This window comes from Lepidochelys olivacea (genome assembly GCF_965140295.1).
Source record: "Lepidochelys olivacea isolate rLepOli2 genome assembly, chromosome: 4".
In the NCBI taxonomy this organism is placed as follows: Eukaryota; Metazoa; Chordata; order Testudines; family Cheloniidae; genus Lepidochelys; species Lepidochelys olivacea.
The window spans coordinates 94,559,845-94,576,768 of NC_140414.1; the positions used below are offsets into that span (position 1 = coordinate 94,559,845).

Genomic DNA, 16,924 nt, shown 5'->3' on the forward strand with positions numbered 1-16,924 from the left:
ACAAAAACTGAAACAAGAACCTGGGTTTGCTTCTCATATGAAAGTCTTACTCAGCTGTCCCATTGACTAGTTAACACTCTACAGGGGTGCTGGTTTGTATTTATGCTTCTTTAATGCCCAACAAAACATTCACTGATTAGTCTCCATCTCCAATAGTTGAGAATATATAGGGCTTATTTTCCCAAGAGCTACAGGGGAGTTTAGCACCATAACTCCTTTACCTTCCGTGAACATCATCAGATAATATTTTTCATAATATTTTAAGGACCTAATCCAGCCCTTGGGTGCCTGTTATTGGAATCCAAAGCAAGTACAGAAGCACCAGGCTCATGTGTGGTTTGTCTGTGCCTATGCTGGTTTGGGGGTTCACTCTCCAAGCTTCTTTTAAAGGAGGAATTATAACTCTTCTCTTTCCATCCCCCAACAAAGGAATGTGTGAGAGATTCTGGGATGGGAAGCATATGGAGTTTCCTGTCCCCTGTGCAGGCATCTATATATACAGCCTGTATTTTATTACAGGACAGGGAGATTTCATGTATAGCAAGATTTTACAGCCAAGACAAAAACTCTTCAAACAATTGGTTTTCTAAATGCATTGGTAAGTCCCTAAGGTACAGCTGCAGCATTAATGGGTGCCACTGTCAAAGGACTTTCAGAGACAGCTGAAAAATGGGTTTCTGTGGATTTTTTCCCATTTCTGTCACACATTCAAAAATATGCCACTTATATTTGTACATATTTTACTTTGTTCATCACAAGGAAAGAGAACCTTACTTCAAATAAAACTAATTAACTGTGGGGGTAGGGGTTTGGGAAAGGAGGATAAGTTTAGATAGCCCTTCTGAATAGGAGATTACTCTTGAACTGGAGAAATCCCCACAGTGCATTTATGTCAAAAGTATTGTACATGTTCTTTCCTCACACATTCCAGTACAAGATAGATATTAACTATGTGTACCAAATGCTTAACTGGCAGTAAGTCAACCTTTTCTGAGTGAACAGCCCATTGATAATACAAAACATTTTTCTTTTTTCCCTCAAAAAATGAGAGTTTGCTGCCTATTATTCAATGACTTTTTGTCAAATTAGGGAACAGAGAGCTTTTTATTCTTTCCATGAAGTGCCCTTTCAGATTCAGTAATTGTATGTTCTGTTCCTCAGGAAATGAGAGAAGATCGAGATCGGTCACGATTGGACTCCATGGTGCTGCTAATTATGAAACTGGACCAGCTAGATCAGGATATTGAAAATGCTCTCAGTACAGGCTCTTCACCATCCAGCACCCCAACATACAAACGGAGGCATATACCTGTGAGCCTGTTTGCTAACTCTTTCTTTTTATTCAAATTAGATTTATTTTGTTTCATTAATTCATTTCTCTTCCTTTCTATGTCTCTCTCATTTCTTTGATCAGCCTAGCACTTGCAGCTTGTACTTTTCTGTGAAAAGAGAGCTGATATGTGGGAGAATTATGAAAATATCCCAGATGAAAGAATGGGAGAACAGCAAAATTCAAAAGGTGTCAGGCTGTTTCTATTACCTCTTATTGCTAAGAAAAATTAAAGTGGAGTTAGAATCAGAGTAATGTTAGCCTGTGAATATATGTACATTCCACTTGATTTGCAACAGCTAGAGTTGAAAATGTAATTAGTTACAGTTTGTTTTGTTCCCAGTTGTGGGGTCCAGAAATTTTTCAGCAGGGAGCCACTTCTGGGCCACTTTTGAAATCCTCCTCTGTTAGAATAATATTCCAGCATAATCCACAATTTTTATTTAGCTAGAGAGTCTTTTGCAGAGAACAGTGTGAAAGAGGATAGAGCAGTTCACTAACTAATGAATAAATTGTTATTTTAAAAGATTTGTTTAAACAAGTAGATGTGAGGAATATGACCAACTTTTCAAGTGGCTTCTTTGCGATGTCATAATGCAGGCTTTCTGCTCATCTGAACCATCCCTATTGCAGCCATTTTGCAATAAAAATAAGCAATCTTAAAGAAACATGTTCATTTTATCCAGTGTTTGGAATAAAGCTTTTTTCTAACAAAGTCATCTTCATTATTTCCATACAGTCCAGTTAGTAATGTGTAGGGAAAAAAACAGCTTTCTATTTTTGTCTGAATCTTAGCATGGTGGCCAGTTGAAGAGTATGTAGTTAATAATATAATACAATTCATGTTTGTATTCTGTTACTTAGCAAAAAGTTTGACAGCATATTACAGTTAAGCCACTTAAAATATAGAGATGTTGAAATACCCCCAAATTATAAATATTTGCTTATCTCTCAGTAGGGGCCGCCATAATGTTCACTATTTGAAATAATAATAATGCTTATTGAAATACTCAACCTGGGATTTTTTAACTCATTCTTAGAAGAAACCAAATCCAAACAGAAAAAGAAAGTACAACACAAAACAACATAGCTACTACATATCTCTGAAATCTTTAATAGAAATGTTTTCAGTTTGAATGAGAGAATTTTGAAGATTTTGACTGACTGTTAAGTGTCTCCTGATGTCATTTTTCTTTTTAATTTTATTTCTCTTGTTGAAATTACGTTGCACTCAAATCTTCAAAATGCATAGAAAGTACTCTCAAATTCACTTATGCTCAAAGGTGCAATTCATCCCTGTGCAAAGGACCTGCCCAAAGTTCATGCACCCACTCAAATCCCACTTAAGCCATAGGAAAGTGGGTTTAAGCAGTACATGAGCTTTTGTGCAGGCTCCCTCTGTGCATGGATGAATTTCACCCATGATGCTCAATCCCACTCCCCATGCAGACACTGGCATAAAATCCCATTAACAATAATGGAATCAAAGTGGAGTCCAAAACTCCCATTTAAATTAGTGAGTGTAGAAATAGGGCCCCAAACTATAAAAAAAAAATTACACTCTGTTCCCTTTAAATATAGCTGGCTCATGAATTTTCAAGGAGTTTTAACTGTATGGAAAATTTGAAGGGACATTAATAAGTCATTTTTGAGCTAAAAGGAGACAGAAATAAAAGTCCAAATCAAGGTAATTTTTAATTCATTGTAACTGAAAAAAAAGCATGGTGTATGTTCTTCAAACTTTGCGTAAACTTTCTCCTCTGCTTTCAGAGTCAATCAGGGAATTCTGCAAGACCACTTTTGCAGGCCAAAGTTGCAGTCTATTAAGACTTTATAATGGCAACTGGTTGAAAACTTAACTATTGGCAGGCTGCCTGTTCTCCATAAAAACTTGTATCAGTGGGATTGCTTAGAGGGGGAAAAAGATGAGGGATGGAAATTAAGAAGTGTTATCTAGAATATTCTGAAAACAGGAAAATGTTTAATTCATTTCAGATATAATGTGTTGTCTTGACAATATAGATTTCAAGGCCAGAAGGCACCATTGTGATCGTGTGGTCTGACCTCCTGTATAACACAGCCCACTGAATTTCCCAAAAATAATTCCTAGAGCATATGTTTCAGAAAAACATCCAATCTTGATTTAAAAATCGTTAGTGAGGAAGAATCCATTATGACCTTTGATAAATTGTTCCAATGGTTAATGACCTTCATTGTTAAAAATTTACACCTTATTTCCAGTCTGAATTTGTCTAGCTTCAACTTCCAGCCATTGGATAATGTTATATTTTTCTCTGCTAGGCTGAAGAGCCCACTATTAAATATATGCTCCTCATGCAGATGTCGAACAGAGATGTCACTGGAATAACTGTTTAAGGCCAATGTTGTTTCTTATCTTCATAACCTTTTCAAACTGCTTTATTTTAATCTTTTAATCTTTTAGGGACAACTTGAGTGCTTAGATATCACATGTGTAACTTTCACTGATTTCTTTTAGACTGGAATTTGCATGTCATAGAAGTGAATCTGGCCCTTAGTGTTCCATGGGTCTCAGGGGTTCTCATTATAGTGGGTTTAATATATGATATGATAATGAGCTATCCATAATATCTATCATCCTGCTTTGAATTCTACAGCTGACAGTTGTGGGGAGCCTGTTGGAAGGCAGCATGTAGAAAGCCCCAAATGACGACATGGTATACTTCTGCTAGCCAAGAAAAGAACATGAGGCAATGGGAGCACCTAGTGAGCTTTCCAGAGGTGGCTAAGTGTGCTCATTCTAGTATGGCCTTGTAACAAGCTCTTTATAGGCCTAGCAGTGCACCTGTTGGTACCTGAAAATAATTATGCAATGATAGATATGAAATTCAGAATGCATACAACATTGTCACCGGGTGGCTGGCCCCTTTAAGAGGGAACAGGGTCCAGGGCACCTGTGACTCATCAGCTGCTTCCCAATTGGGCTTAGGAGTAGGCATCTGTGCCATATAAATGGACAGAGGCTGAGAGAGTGGGGAATCAGGAGGAAAGGGGCAGGTGAGAGCTGGCTGGGAGAGACAGAAAAGAGCAGGTGAGAGTTTCCTGAAAAGGGAAGGAGAGAAACAGGAGCAGTAAAGCACAGCTGAAAAAAAGCCATTGGGAAGAACAAAAAGTGAAGGAGGTTGCTAGTGAGGACTGGTCAGAGTTGGGGAATCCCTACTGAGTTACAGGCAGGCTTGCGCAGAGGCCCCTAGGAACAAAGGGAAGAACCAGCCTGATTCAGAGAAGCTGAGCCCAGAACAAGAGGGTTAATGATAGAGGCTGGATCTCACAGACTGCGAGGCCTGCGTGAATGGAACACTGTGGGAGGCTCTTATGCAGCAAGCCTAAATGGAGGTCTGTGGGAAGCTGACCCCAGGAGGTTGGTCCTGGAGGGAAGTTCTGTGAACAGGGGCAGGACTCACAGATGGAGAGCCTTCTCACAGGAGATGTGACTTGGGGCTACTGCAGAAGTGGCATGGGAGAGAAGCAAATCTGGAAATCTTAGGTGGATGGCCCAGAGCAGGGGTTCTCAACCTTCTTCTTTCTGAGGCCCCCCTACATGCTATAGAAACTCCATGCCCCACCTCTGCCACAACAACAATTTTTCTATACATTAAAAGCCAGGGCTGGCATTAGGGGGTAGCAAGCAAGGCAACTGGGGCCCTCACAAAACTAAGTTGCTCAGGCTTTGGGTGGCAGGGTTCGGGGCCCTAGGCTTCAGCCCTATGTGGCAGGGCTTCAGCTTTCTGCCCAGTGAGTCTAAGGCCAGCCCTGCTTGGCGGACCACCTGAAACCTGATTGCGTCCCCTCAGGGGGCCCCGGACTCCTGGTTGATAGCTGCTGGCCTAGAGGGTGGAGCCCTGGAAAAAGGATAAAAAGGAGAATTAATCGGAGATGGACTCTTGGGAGGGAGAGCTGGAAATGGCATCCAGGGCGGGGGCATGGAAAACTGCTGTTAACCTGAAACACATTACTATACACACCCAAGTGCAGTATAATATGGTGCAGCCCATTTGTCTTAGATGACTGAAAGCTTGATCCTGCACTTAGATACACTCACTCATAGTTATCAAATTGACGCACCCGCATATGTGTCTAGAAGAACAGTAACTAATTTTACAAGATAATTAGTGATAACGCTTGCCTTCAGAATGAAAAGCATTAGCTGAGCCTTTAGAGGGAGACAAAATATGAAATACTGGATTATTAGCATTATTCTGATACTGTTTACATCTTATCACTGATTTCCTATGAACCTTGGTGCCTGTGAGTATTGTGCAAATTTTATAAGAATCTTATTTCCAAAGCAATTATTATGTTTACATTGTCTCAACTAGATGTTACATGGTATTTTTTAAAGGATGTGTTTATTTCCTTAATACACTATTTTTGTTACATTCTTAAAATGTGAATATAACCTCTGGCCTAAAAAGTTAAGGCATCTTAACCAAAGACTACATTTGGCAAATGCATCCCATACTAATATAACTCCAAAATAACAAGAAGCTGCGCCTTTGAATTGCACAAACTGCTAAATGATGATGTCACCTCAGCTGTATAACGATTTACAGATGTTCACTGAGCTTGCAAATGCTTCCAGAGACAGAAGGTGGGCGCAAAACCCAAGATACACAGGAAACACTAAACATAAGAAAATAATGCCAGACTTCTGCAACTGTTAGATGATTTTTTTTTAACTTTACACCCTCCCATTTAGGGGAATAATAGCTTTGATGTTAGTGGTGATTTATAATTTCAGCACAGCAGCTAATGCAAACCACCTTCACTGAGAAGAAGGAAAGTGAATGAGTGCACATCTAAGGAAGGAGAGAGAACAAGGGGATGTTTGCTGTTACCTTACAGAATTAAAAATATATTATATTTGGATGTGCCTAAATAAACACTTTGTTATTTAGTGTTATTTATATTGTGTAAATAACATAGTACCCTGCATTAAACAGTTCCATTTTAACATGTACTAAAGAGATTTGTACCATTTGTGACAGGATTTGGAATCTGGCTCGGAAAGTGGAGCAGACGTCATCTCAATAAGTCACTCCCAAACACACTTGCCTCCTGATATCCATGCTGGTGCCCTAGCATCTCCATGTCCAATGGCTGGCTCTGGAGCTAAACCCAAGGCTGGGGTGAGTTTAGAACAATGCTAATCTTATCATATGTCCTAATTATTGGAGAGAATGGATAGAGTTGATGTGCCACATGTCATACAGGCTGTAGAGCAGTATACAGTCCCTATCAATGTATTGAAAGCTTTGAAGTTGTCATAGGTTTCCCTTAACATGTTTTCTAAAATGCAGGATGCATCTCAAAATGCACGTTGTGGCGTAGAATTCTTAGATAAACTAGAGCTTTGGTATTTAATCTGGGACTATGTGCTGATAATTGTTACAAGTTTGGCTTTCATGTAAAAAGACAAACCATAATGGAGACACAGTGTTTGACTTTGGAAGATAAGATTTACAGCAACTGTAAGGAATATCTTTCTGTGCGATTCAGATTGTGATAGCATACGTTTACATAGTGTTTGTAGAAACTCAAGATAGACAAGGGAGCTCACTAATTGGAGTGGCTGTCATCACAGGTCATAATGTTATATGGTGGTACAACGTTCCATCACCTCGTAGTAACAGGACGTCAACAAGGAGAAATGAATGAAGGGGACTCACAGAGAATAAAATGATCTGAAATGATTTGTGTGTGCAATGTGCAAAGCAATCCTTAGTGTTCCCTGCCCCCATTTCTCCCTAGCTGGAGAATCTGTACTGATGCATATACAGACAAGAATGAGAGAGTCTAAGGGAGCGTACCCTGGCTAGTCTCAGATACCTGATGCAATTTCCTGTAATTTAGATGACTGACATTTCAGAAAAGAGATTTTTTTTCAAAATCCCTGTTAAATATTATTTGCCTTTCTCACCAAAACATGGTGAGGTGGTGATATCAAGAGGTCTTCTTCCTCTCTACCCCTCAGAGTGACAGGGGTCTGCTGAAGGCACAGACTTACATTTAGATGACGACAGATGGATAAGGGCCTCAGAGTTGGGACCCATCTTTTCACATTCAGGTGCTGTTGCAGTTCCACTTATCAGAAAGCCTATGTACCCCAGAAACTTTCAAGCAAGGCACCAGCTCCTTCTGCTCTTCTCACTTCTTCAGATTCTTCTGCCGGGTAAATCCTCACTTCATCAACCAGAGAAGTCTAGGCTTCTCTAAACTCTGTCAGTGCTGGCACAGAACCAACCAGAGAATCTGGGCACCTTCACCAACTTTGTGGCAGACCCTTCCACTTCTCCCCACTGTTACACCCAAAGGTAATTCGGCTGGCAGAAAACTTGGGCCAAAACCTAGAAACAAAAAGTGAGCCTGGTATAAAACAGCAAACTTATATGTGTAAAAATAAGTATATCAATGCGTACTGTGCTGTAATAGCAAGATAATTAATGGCTCTTCATTGCTGCAATTATGAAGGTTCCAATAAACATGTATGTGGATTTAGGATTCTGCACTGTGTAAAAATAAATTCCCATGTAATTGATTATTTGAACCAGTGCATAGCTATAGCAAATAGAGGGTTCTGCACTTTGGAATAATTGCATAATAATTGCATAAAGCACAGCACAAGATCTTGAGCACAGTACAGTTGTTGGGAGGATGCAGTCTGAATGTCCCATTTCACCATCCCCCTGTTGAGAAGAGCAAGCATCAAAGACTCTCAAAGGTAATAAACATTTTTTTCATTTAGATTTCAGTACTAATATTTGGGGGTCTTTGAACAGCTAGCTTTCTGGTCAGCAGTGATGCCATGGGATAAACATCAATGGAGCTAGGTATGGTGAAATATTAATTCCCCGTTTAAAAGCATTTGTTCTTTGATGACTTTGCCTCTGGGTTAATGCTGGATGTGTCTAAGTAGTTCTTTTTCTTTGATGTCCATTTTTAATGTATACTTTTTGCAATGATTCTGTTTTTTCTTTTGCTGTGAAATAATTTTAAATATTTTAACACAGTGTATATAGAGGTATATATTTCATATACTTTTATAGAGTTGCAGCAGTCACTCCATATGTAAGACTGATTCTAAGTTTCCATTTATTCAACTCAATTTTCAAAACCTTCCCTAAGTTTCCCTAAATGAAATTCCTCTTCCTGAAACTTCATGCTGCATCTCATTCCAGGGTTGAGGGATTTTTTTTCTGGGAAGATTAGTAAATACGATCATACCAAGAACTCTCAGATACTATGGTGATAGATTAGATAAATAAACAATGGATCCAGTCCCTGATTATTTTCTCCCACCCTTTCCATGTGGGAAGGAGTACAACCCCCAATAGTGCCAACCTCTACCAGGTATGCTCTCACTGTGGGTCTTGTACTTTCAGGACATGCTAGCTGGGCACCCTAACAGCCAGCAAGCATAGTGCTGATGCATACCATTGCACCAGCTGTCAGCTCACTGAGAGGTTTGCCCCTCATCCTGCAATCACTGGTTCTTAAAATCTGCTTTCTTTGAATCCCCAGCGGGGGGGAAATCCACTGCCTCTCATCCTCGCATACCTTTGGTTCCAGTGTTAGTCTAATATCTAAACACTGACAAGGATATCCATCACTAGATGCTGTTAGCAAGATGCTTAGCTGGCATGCTCCATCCCAAACTGCACAGAAAGCAGTTAGAGCCAAGTGTACATGACTCAAAGGAACAATTTGGCATTGGTGTGTAACAAATATGTGTCCAACACCAGCTGGTTGAACCTTCCCAGAATAGTCACCAGGGATGTCTATGTGCAGATGGTCTCCCCTGTGAAATCACTGGTGAAATTGCTCGTGCTGGCTGTTCTATCTATGGAAGTGAATGTTGTCATAGTTTGTTTTGTTATGGTAGCTGGCTGAGAATAGCTTTATTTTATATCTTATTTCCTGCTGTGGAAACTTAGTGAACTCTTTTTAATGGGGACTATTTAAAAGGATTTATTTCCTTCTGGAGTAGTACTATTGTAATGCCTTAAGGATTGCAGGTATTTATTTTTAGTAGGTACTGCTATTTACTAACAGTGTGTAAACAACAAAGTATGGCTACAATTAGTTACTGAAAGGAATGGCTAAAAATAGCCCATACATTTTATGTTCAGTTTATAAAACATAAAATATACCTAAACATTTAACTCTATTATGGTCTTGCTATGCCCCTAAAATGAGGAAACCAACACATTTAACTATGATATATATTAGAAGCATATAAAACTACTAAAAATATTAGAACTAGGGATTTGGGTGTTGATCAACCACATCAGATTGTATTGTCACTCTTTGATAAGAGACAAATCCTGCTCTTAAATGCATTCAAGGAACTGACTTCACCAAGGACAGCCTGTATATTCAAAGCAATGCATCAAAGGGAGAATAAGGAGAGGAAGGATAATACAATGGCTATGGCAGTACCCTAGGACTTAGGTACAAGACCCTGCTCTGCCACAGATTTCCTGTGTGACCTTGGGCAAGTCACTTAGCCTCTCTGTATCTCAGTTTCCTGTCTGTAAACAGTGTGCTGTGAGGGAAAATACATTAGAGATTGTGAAGTGCTTGGATACTTTGGCAGTGGGGACCATATAAGTACCTCAGACAGACCAAAGCCCATAACAAGTACAGACATTGGTCTACATCTGCTTTATTATGACAGAGTACCTGAAAACAGAAGTTGGTTTTTAGGTTTATTTCCTAGTGGTGGAAGTTGACTTATCTACTGACCTATGGGGAAAAAAAGGCTAGTTTTACTTTTCATGGGCACTTCCTTATGACGTGTTAGATATAAACCCTTTCACTGGCAGAGGTGTTAAAAACAATCTTTTCAAGATCAGTAATTGAAAAAGTAAAAATCTCTTAATTTCTTTAGCCACACTGTATAGGCTGTCCTGGGATGTTGCATAAATACTGTGCAAAAAATTTAAGATATGTTATATTTTATAACTTATATGTGTAATATTATGATTTAAGGGATTGATACAATCAATTTAAATAAATAAAAGTTATTGGCATGGCAAGCTATATAAATGTTACCAAAATATAAAAGGCAGAACCCTCCGTTACCTGTCAGAGGTAGATAGCCCTATCTTGGACAGAATGTATCTATACAATCTGTTTGAGGTTTTTATCCCATGTCTATTTGTCATTACTGTCCATTTCTGATTCAATGGCAAGTTGCTATGTTGGGTGAAGCTGTTCCTGCCATTGCTTTAATTACAGTGTGATACTTCAGCCTGGGTGACTTGAAAGAGAACAAGTAGAATAATAGCATTCAGATTTAAATACCATCATTATAGGAATATTCTTGCCCCTCCATGCTAGAGTGACTATAGTGCTGTGATGGCAGGGATCAGTGCACCAGAACTTTATATATCATGGTGAGGACTTAGATCTTAACTTTGGATAACCCAGGTTTTTAAAAGATTTTAAAGTGATTGTTTATTCCTAGGCTTAATGGGTTTTTAATTTGCTTTTATTTGTAGAATTTAGTTTGTTCTACTCTGTAATCTGCTAATAACAAACAAAAGTGAATAACCTTTTAAAAGTTTAGAAGAACAGTTTTCCCTTGATATATCAATAAAAGATTTTCAAGAAAATTGATTGAATTGTCCACACCTGTGTATAAAATGACTGCTACCAAGAGGGATTTTACAGCTAACTGGCTGGTTGAGTGTCCATAAAAGGGAGAGACTCTCCCCCCGCATCATTTATCACAGATACATACAGACTTTAGGAGGGCTCCCACTAGGCACAGGGGTCTACTGCACAGATCTCCTCGCAGGATCAGGGCCTAAGCCTGTGTTATCTGGATGAAGTATTTACAAACTCTTCATTAATCTACATAATAAGATATCAGAAATGTCACTCTGAAACCTAAAATGTCTGAGTCAGTGTGAGGTGATGGAAGCAGTGAGGAGAGCTCTTTTTGTTCAGAATATCACCAAGTTAAATCGTCACTGGGTTTTGCAGCCTGTTACTATCCATTTTTTAAATTCTCAGCCGTTTTGACTTTACAAATTAGATCCGTGCTGTGTACAGCTAAAGTAAGAGATGTATCTATGCTATGCCTGGAGTCCCATTGTGATATCAGAAGTAACTCAATCATCACCTGGATTTTACAGCTAATTTGCAAGATGCAATTTCATTGTATGAGGGAGACTGTACATAGGGTGGACTACTTGGCCTAACTGCCAAGCCCATATATCCAAATGCCACTTGCACAACTGAACACAAATCTCCCAGCACAACCCCGCACAGACACAAATCAACACAACCACCCACATAACAACACAAACAGCAATAACCCCAAACACACACAGCCCCTCAGCACAGCGCACACCCCTCATTTGCCATCTGGACAACTCCGCACAACTCTCTCAGCACAGCCCATACAACAATTCAACACAACCACACACATTATCATAGAATCATAAAACTGTTGTGTTGGAAGGGACATCAAGAGGTCATCTAGTCCAGCCCGCTGTGCTGAGGCAGGACCAAGTAAACTTGGACCATCCCTGACTGGTGTTTGTCTAAGCTGTTCTTAAAAACCTACAGTGACAAGGATTCCACAACCTCCCTTGGAAGCCAAGTCCAATGTTTAACTATCCTTATAGTTGGAAATATTTTTCCTCACCTAAATCTTTTGCTGCAGAATAAGCCCATTACTACATATTCTACCTTCAGTGGGCGTGGAGAACAATTGATTCCCATGCTCTTTATAACAGCCCTTAATATATTTGATTACTATGATCAGGTCCCTCCTCAGTCTTTTTTCCCAAGACTAAACATGCCCAGTTTTTTTCCAACCTTTCCTCATTTTTGTTGCTCTTCTCTGAACTGTCTCCAATTTGTCTACATGTTTCTAAAATGTGGCACCCAGACCTGGATACGATACTGCAGCTGAGGCCTCACCAGTGCTGAAGTCGAGCAGCACAATTGCCTCTCATTTCTTACATATGACACTCCTGTTAATACACCCAAGAATACTAGACTTTTTTGCAACTGCATCATATTGTTAACTCATATTCAATTTGTGATCCACTATAAACCCCCAGATCCTTTTTTGCAGTACTACTATCTAACCAATTATTCTCCACTTTGTATTTGTGCATTTGATTTTTCCCCCTTCCTAAATGTAGTAATACGTTGCACTTGTCTTTACTGAATTTCATCTTCTTGATTTCAGACCCATTCCCCAATATGTCAAGATCGTTTTGAATTCTAATCCTGTCCTTAAAAGTGCTTGCAACTCCTCCCATCTTGGTGTCATCCACAAATTTTATAAGCATACTCTATTCCATTGTCCAAGTCATTCATGAAAACATTGAATAGTACTAGACCCCTGTGGGACCGCACTAGATATGTCTTCCCAGTTTGAGAGCAAATTGATAACTATTCTTTGAATACAGTCTTTTAACCAGTTATGAACCCATCTTCTAGTAATTTCATCTAGACCACATTTCCTTAGTTTGCTTATGAGAATGTTATGTGGGACTGTGTCAAAAGCCCTACTAAAATCAAGACCCCACTAGTCCCCTGTGACCGAGTACTGAGAGATTGAGATTGAGCCAGCACTCTGGTCACTATTAGTACCAATTAGGTTCCCCAGAGAAGGCCTGATTATTCAGAGCTGTGCCTGATTACTAGCCCAGACTGGTTAGGAGGTTAATGAGCTAATTAGTCCATTAGCAGGCAAGTGGCTTAAAAAGAGCTCAGGAAGGAATTTCTCAAGAAGGAATGGGGGGAGAGACAGAGAGAAGGAGGAGAAGAGCAAATAGAAGAGCCTGAGTTTTCTGAATAGAGACACCTCAAGCCCCTGTCCCAGAAGAAAGCTGGTGCACAGTACAAAGGAGGAGATGCATTGATTCGTATAAGTGGATGGACTGAGACAATGTAAATAAAGTACATGCCAGTGTTTACTAGCAAGAAGGTCTCAGAGAGGTTTGTATTTGTGGAAGAGGTGGGGTACAATAGGCATGTCCCATCATACCCCCAAACATCACTCTGAAGCTTAGAATGTCTCTTGAGTCAGTATGAAACAGTGGAACTGCAACAAGCATGGTTAAGAGTTCTTTTTGTTTAGAACCAAGTTCAGTCATCACAGGGCTTCAAGATCTGTTACCATCCAATTTAAGTTCCAAGCCATTTTTGGCTTTTTTTCACACACGTGACTCTGCAAATTACACCCAAGTGACAGCACTGGCTTTCAGCTACTAATAAGCATTAAAATTCATAAAACAGATAAGGAAAGCTCAAAAACCTATTCAATGAGACATTTTTGTAAATGAACATTTAAACATTCATGAATATTAATTCATGAACTGTCAAGAAATTTATGCTTCTTCCATGAAAAATAAGCATCCAAGAGATATGTATATTGTAAGACCAGACTTCACTGTTATGCTGCTTGTCACTGTTGCCTTGTACCTCAAGAAATGGAGTTTAAATGATTCTGCTAAATCCAAGGAAGTCCAATCCTTTCCCAACCAAGGAATTCTTTGATGAACTTGATGAACAGCTTTCTGTTGTGCTATTAATTCTCATTAGTTTAAAGGACCAAATTTCCAGGTGCATTTAGGCATCAAACAACTGTTTTAGAAGTCACTGTCTCTTTGTTACTTTTTAGAAAAAAAGATTGGCAAGATCACAAAAAGGCAAAATAAAAACAATCAAGAACAATAGAAGGGTGTGTATATATATTTCATAGTATCACTAAATTTTCATACCAGTTGAACAGCTCACTGGCCCATGGCCCTTCTGGTGTCACCATGTTCAAGGGTTAAAAATTCACAATGGGAGCATCAAGAAAGAAATAGTTTTGAAAAACTGAAATGTCAGGAGTGCACAATCACACAGAACATGTGGGTGAAAAGTCTCCAGGCAAATCTCTGAATGTGAGCTGTGCCTGTAGGATTTGTGTCACTCTAACATCATACTATTATTCATTCCAAATCTTACACGACCAGGGTGGCTGAGCATGGTATAAATGCTGTAATAAATAGTAACTGTGTTAAAATGCATTCCAATATAATGTTTCTATTTTTATCATGATACATTGGGTAAATTCCTGAAGTTTTATTTACCTTTTACACGGTACTCACTCAGACAGAATTCTCATTGATTAAATAAGGTGGATGATGGGGAGAGAAATGCTTATTATCTTACTTGTTAACTGACTGAAAAGTACGATCCCTTTAATAATTGAAAGAGAGTTTTGACTGATTAGAAGTGGGTAGTGACTTCAGGATTTGGCCCAGGAGGACTGGAATAATATTTTCTACCGTCTTTCATTTCCACATAAGAAGATTATCTTAGAAAAGAGGGTGGGGGAGACAATTCCATATCAGCTGTCCTGTTTCAATACATCAGTCACCTACCATGTCCATTTACTATGTCATAATAGTTGTCAATTTTGTAGTAGTGAACTACTGTGATCAATTATGTGCTTCTTTTATGTATCTCTCCTGAAACCCTTTCCTTTGATATTTTTTTACCTTAGTCCCCAAAAGGAATTTGTGCACTATTTGTTTGAGCATAATTTCCTGTATTAATTCATCAGGATTTCTAAATGCAATTTTTTAAAGCTGGATGAAAATTAATGTTCCTAATACTCTGCTGCCTTAACGCTGTGTAATCAGCTGCTTTCTGAAGTATGTAATTTAAAACAAATCTATGAAATCCCCAAATATATGTTATCTGAGCTCATTTTAATGCAAGAGAAAACTAAATTGCTGCTGAGATTAGGACCAAAAACCCCAACCCAAATTTGACATCTGAGACTTCTACACTGTTCAGGGATAATACATGACTCAGAAACTTTCAGCAGACTGGGAAACAGAAGCTTGTATTTGTGAAAACCAACATGGCAATAGAATGTTTGCTATAAAATATAGGTCCTATATAGCCTATAGGATACACAGACCAAGATTTTACAAAATGAATGCCTAAAGTTAGATTTTTAAGACTATATTTTAGTGCCCAAATAAGTAACCTGGTTTTCAAAGTGTTGAGTATGCAACAGCTCCTGTTCCCTTTCAGATACCCAGTCTTACCTGAAATGGATGTGTATTTATAAATATATGGATATGTTTATATGTTTTTTATTTTTCTTTCAAACTCTTTTATACGACTTGTGTATATGCAATTTTTAAATATTTTCTTGTTCATATCACAAATGTTTAGTGGTCCACAGAAACAGTAATTAGAGCTGATAGCTTAAAATTGTCTTCCAATAGGATATCAGTTTGGTACTGATGAAAATTGTTTTATAAAAACGAGAGGTTTAAGACTTTAGTCATAACCATTTAATTTTAATTATACCTTTAAGTCTGGTTATGTGTTCAGTTCATTTGTACACTGAATGCTGCCATCTACTGCTTAAATCCATGAAAGCCATTGACACTAGGAAGAGGGCATCCGAAGAAAAACAAATTAACTTTACACTTTCAGACATTTATACTGAGCACACCATTCTAAAGTCAGATTTATAGCATTGTATTGTGATTCTATTCCTGTTTGTTTTACTCACAAATATTCCCATTAATTACATGCAGACTATGGATGGCTGTAAATTTTCCACTGGAATGAAATTCCAATGAAAAACAGAAAAAAGTTGTTTAAAATATTCATGAAAAATTTCCAACTAGTCCTAAATAGGATTACTTCCATCACTAAAGCAAGCAGAATTAGGCCTTCTATGGACTCAGTCTCCAAATGATCCTAAACTGAATACTTGGAGCTGAAAATCATGCACATGGAATTCAGAGATAGCATTTTTTATTCAGATGACACAATATTTTATTTGTACAGTAATTCCATCGCCACATTATAGAAATCATATTTCTGACTCCAGAGAATGAATCTTTTCATGTCTCTGATGTGCAATAAGGAAGGCTTTATTGACACATTACTTGTATAGCTTCACAGTAGTAATCACTAAAATGTTCAGGGTGCCTAATGGTAAGCACTTAAATTAGGCATAAATCTAGATTTAGGTACATCTCATCTGCCGTAAGCAGGGTTCTCTGGCTCCAGGAAGGGAAAGAAGATTTGCCCCCAGCTATAATTTGACATGTTGTTTATTTGTTACAGATGAACAAAAGTGGGAGGGAGGAGATGGTTGGGTATTGCAAAATCTCATCAGTAGAGTTTTGTTTTGCAAAATCAAAGCAAGAGGTAGTTTGCATTTTGCACTCTATTCAGATCTCCACTGTTTAGGGATGGGAAGTTGGGTTCTTTTGCCTCACAACTACAATTTAAAATAAACTTCCATATTAAACTAATGTTTATGACGTTCAGATACTGCAGTAATGGGTGTATTAGAAATAGCATAAGAGAGATTGGTTTGTCTTATCTACAAAGAGAGTGTGCTTATATATATTGGGCTAGGAGCTACTTTTTGGTTATTTCTACATCCTATCAGGTTGGAAACAGAGTTCAAAAAACATTAGGCCGGATTCACTCCTATGCGTGCAGTGGGGTTGCAATTTGCATCCTGCTGCACCAGAAGGGAATTATTTTTGCCACCTGCTT

At 38.6% G+C, this 16,924-nt stretch overlaps 1 protein-coding gene across 2 annotated transcripts in view; it reads left to right on the forward strand.

The window, feature by feature from the left end:
• DLC1 (DLC1 Rho GTPase activating protein) overlaps positions 1-16,924 on the forward strand; it is a 349,900-nt gene that overhangs the window by 73,324 nt on the left and 259,652 nt on the right. The window contains exons 2-3 of one of the 2 annotated variants that reach the window (XM_084627584.1): positions 1,162-1,311; positions 6,358-6,498. In XM_084627584.1, the coding sequence (XP_084483710.1) occupies positions 1,162-1,311; positions 6,358-6,498 (291 nt within the window). The remainder of the gene's footprint in view (positions 1-1,161; positions 1,312-6,357; positions 6,499-16,924) is intronic. The other variant, XM_084627585.1, reaches the window with a different exon arrangement.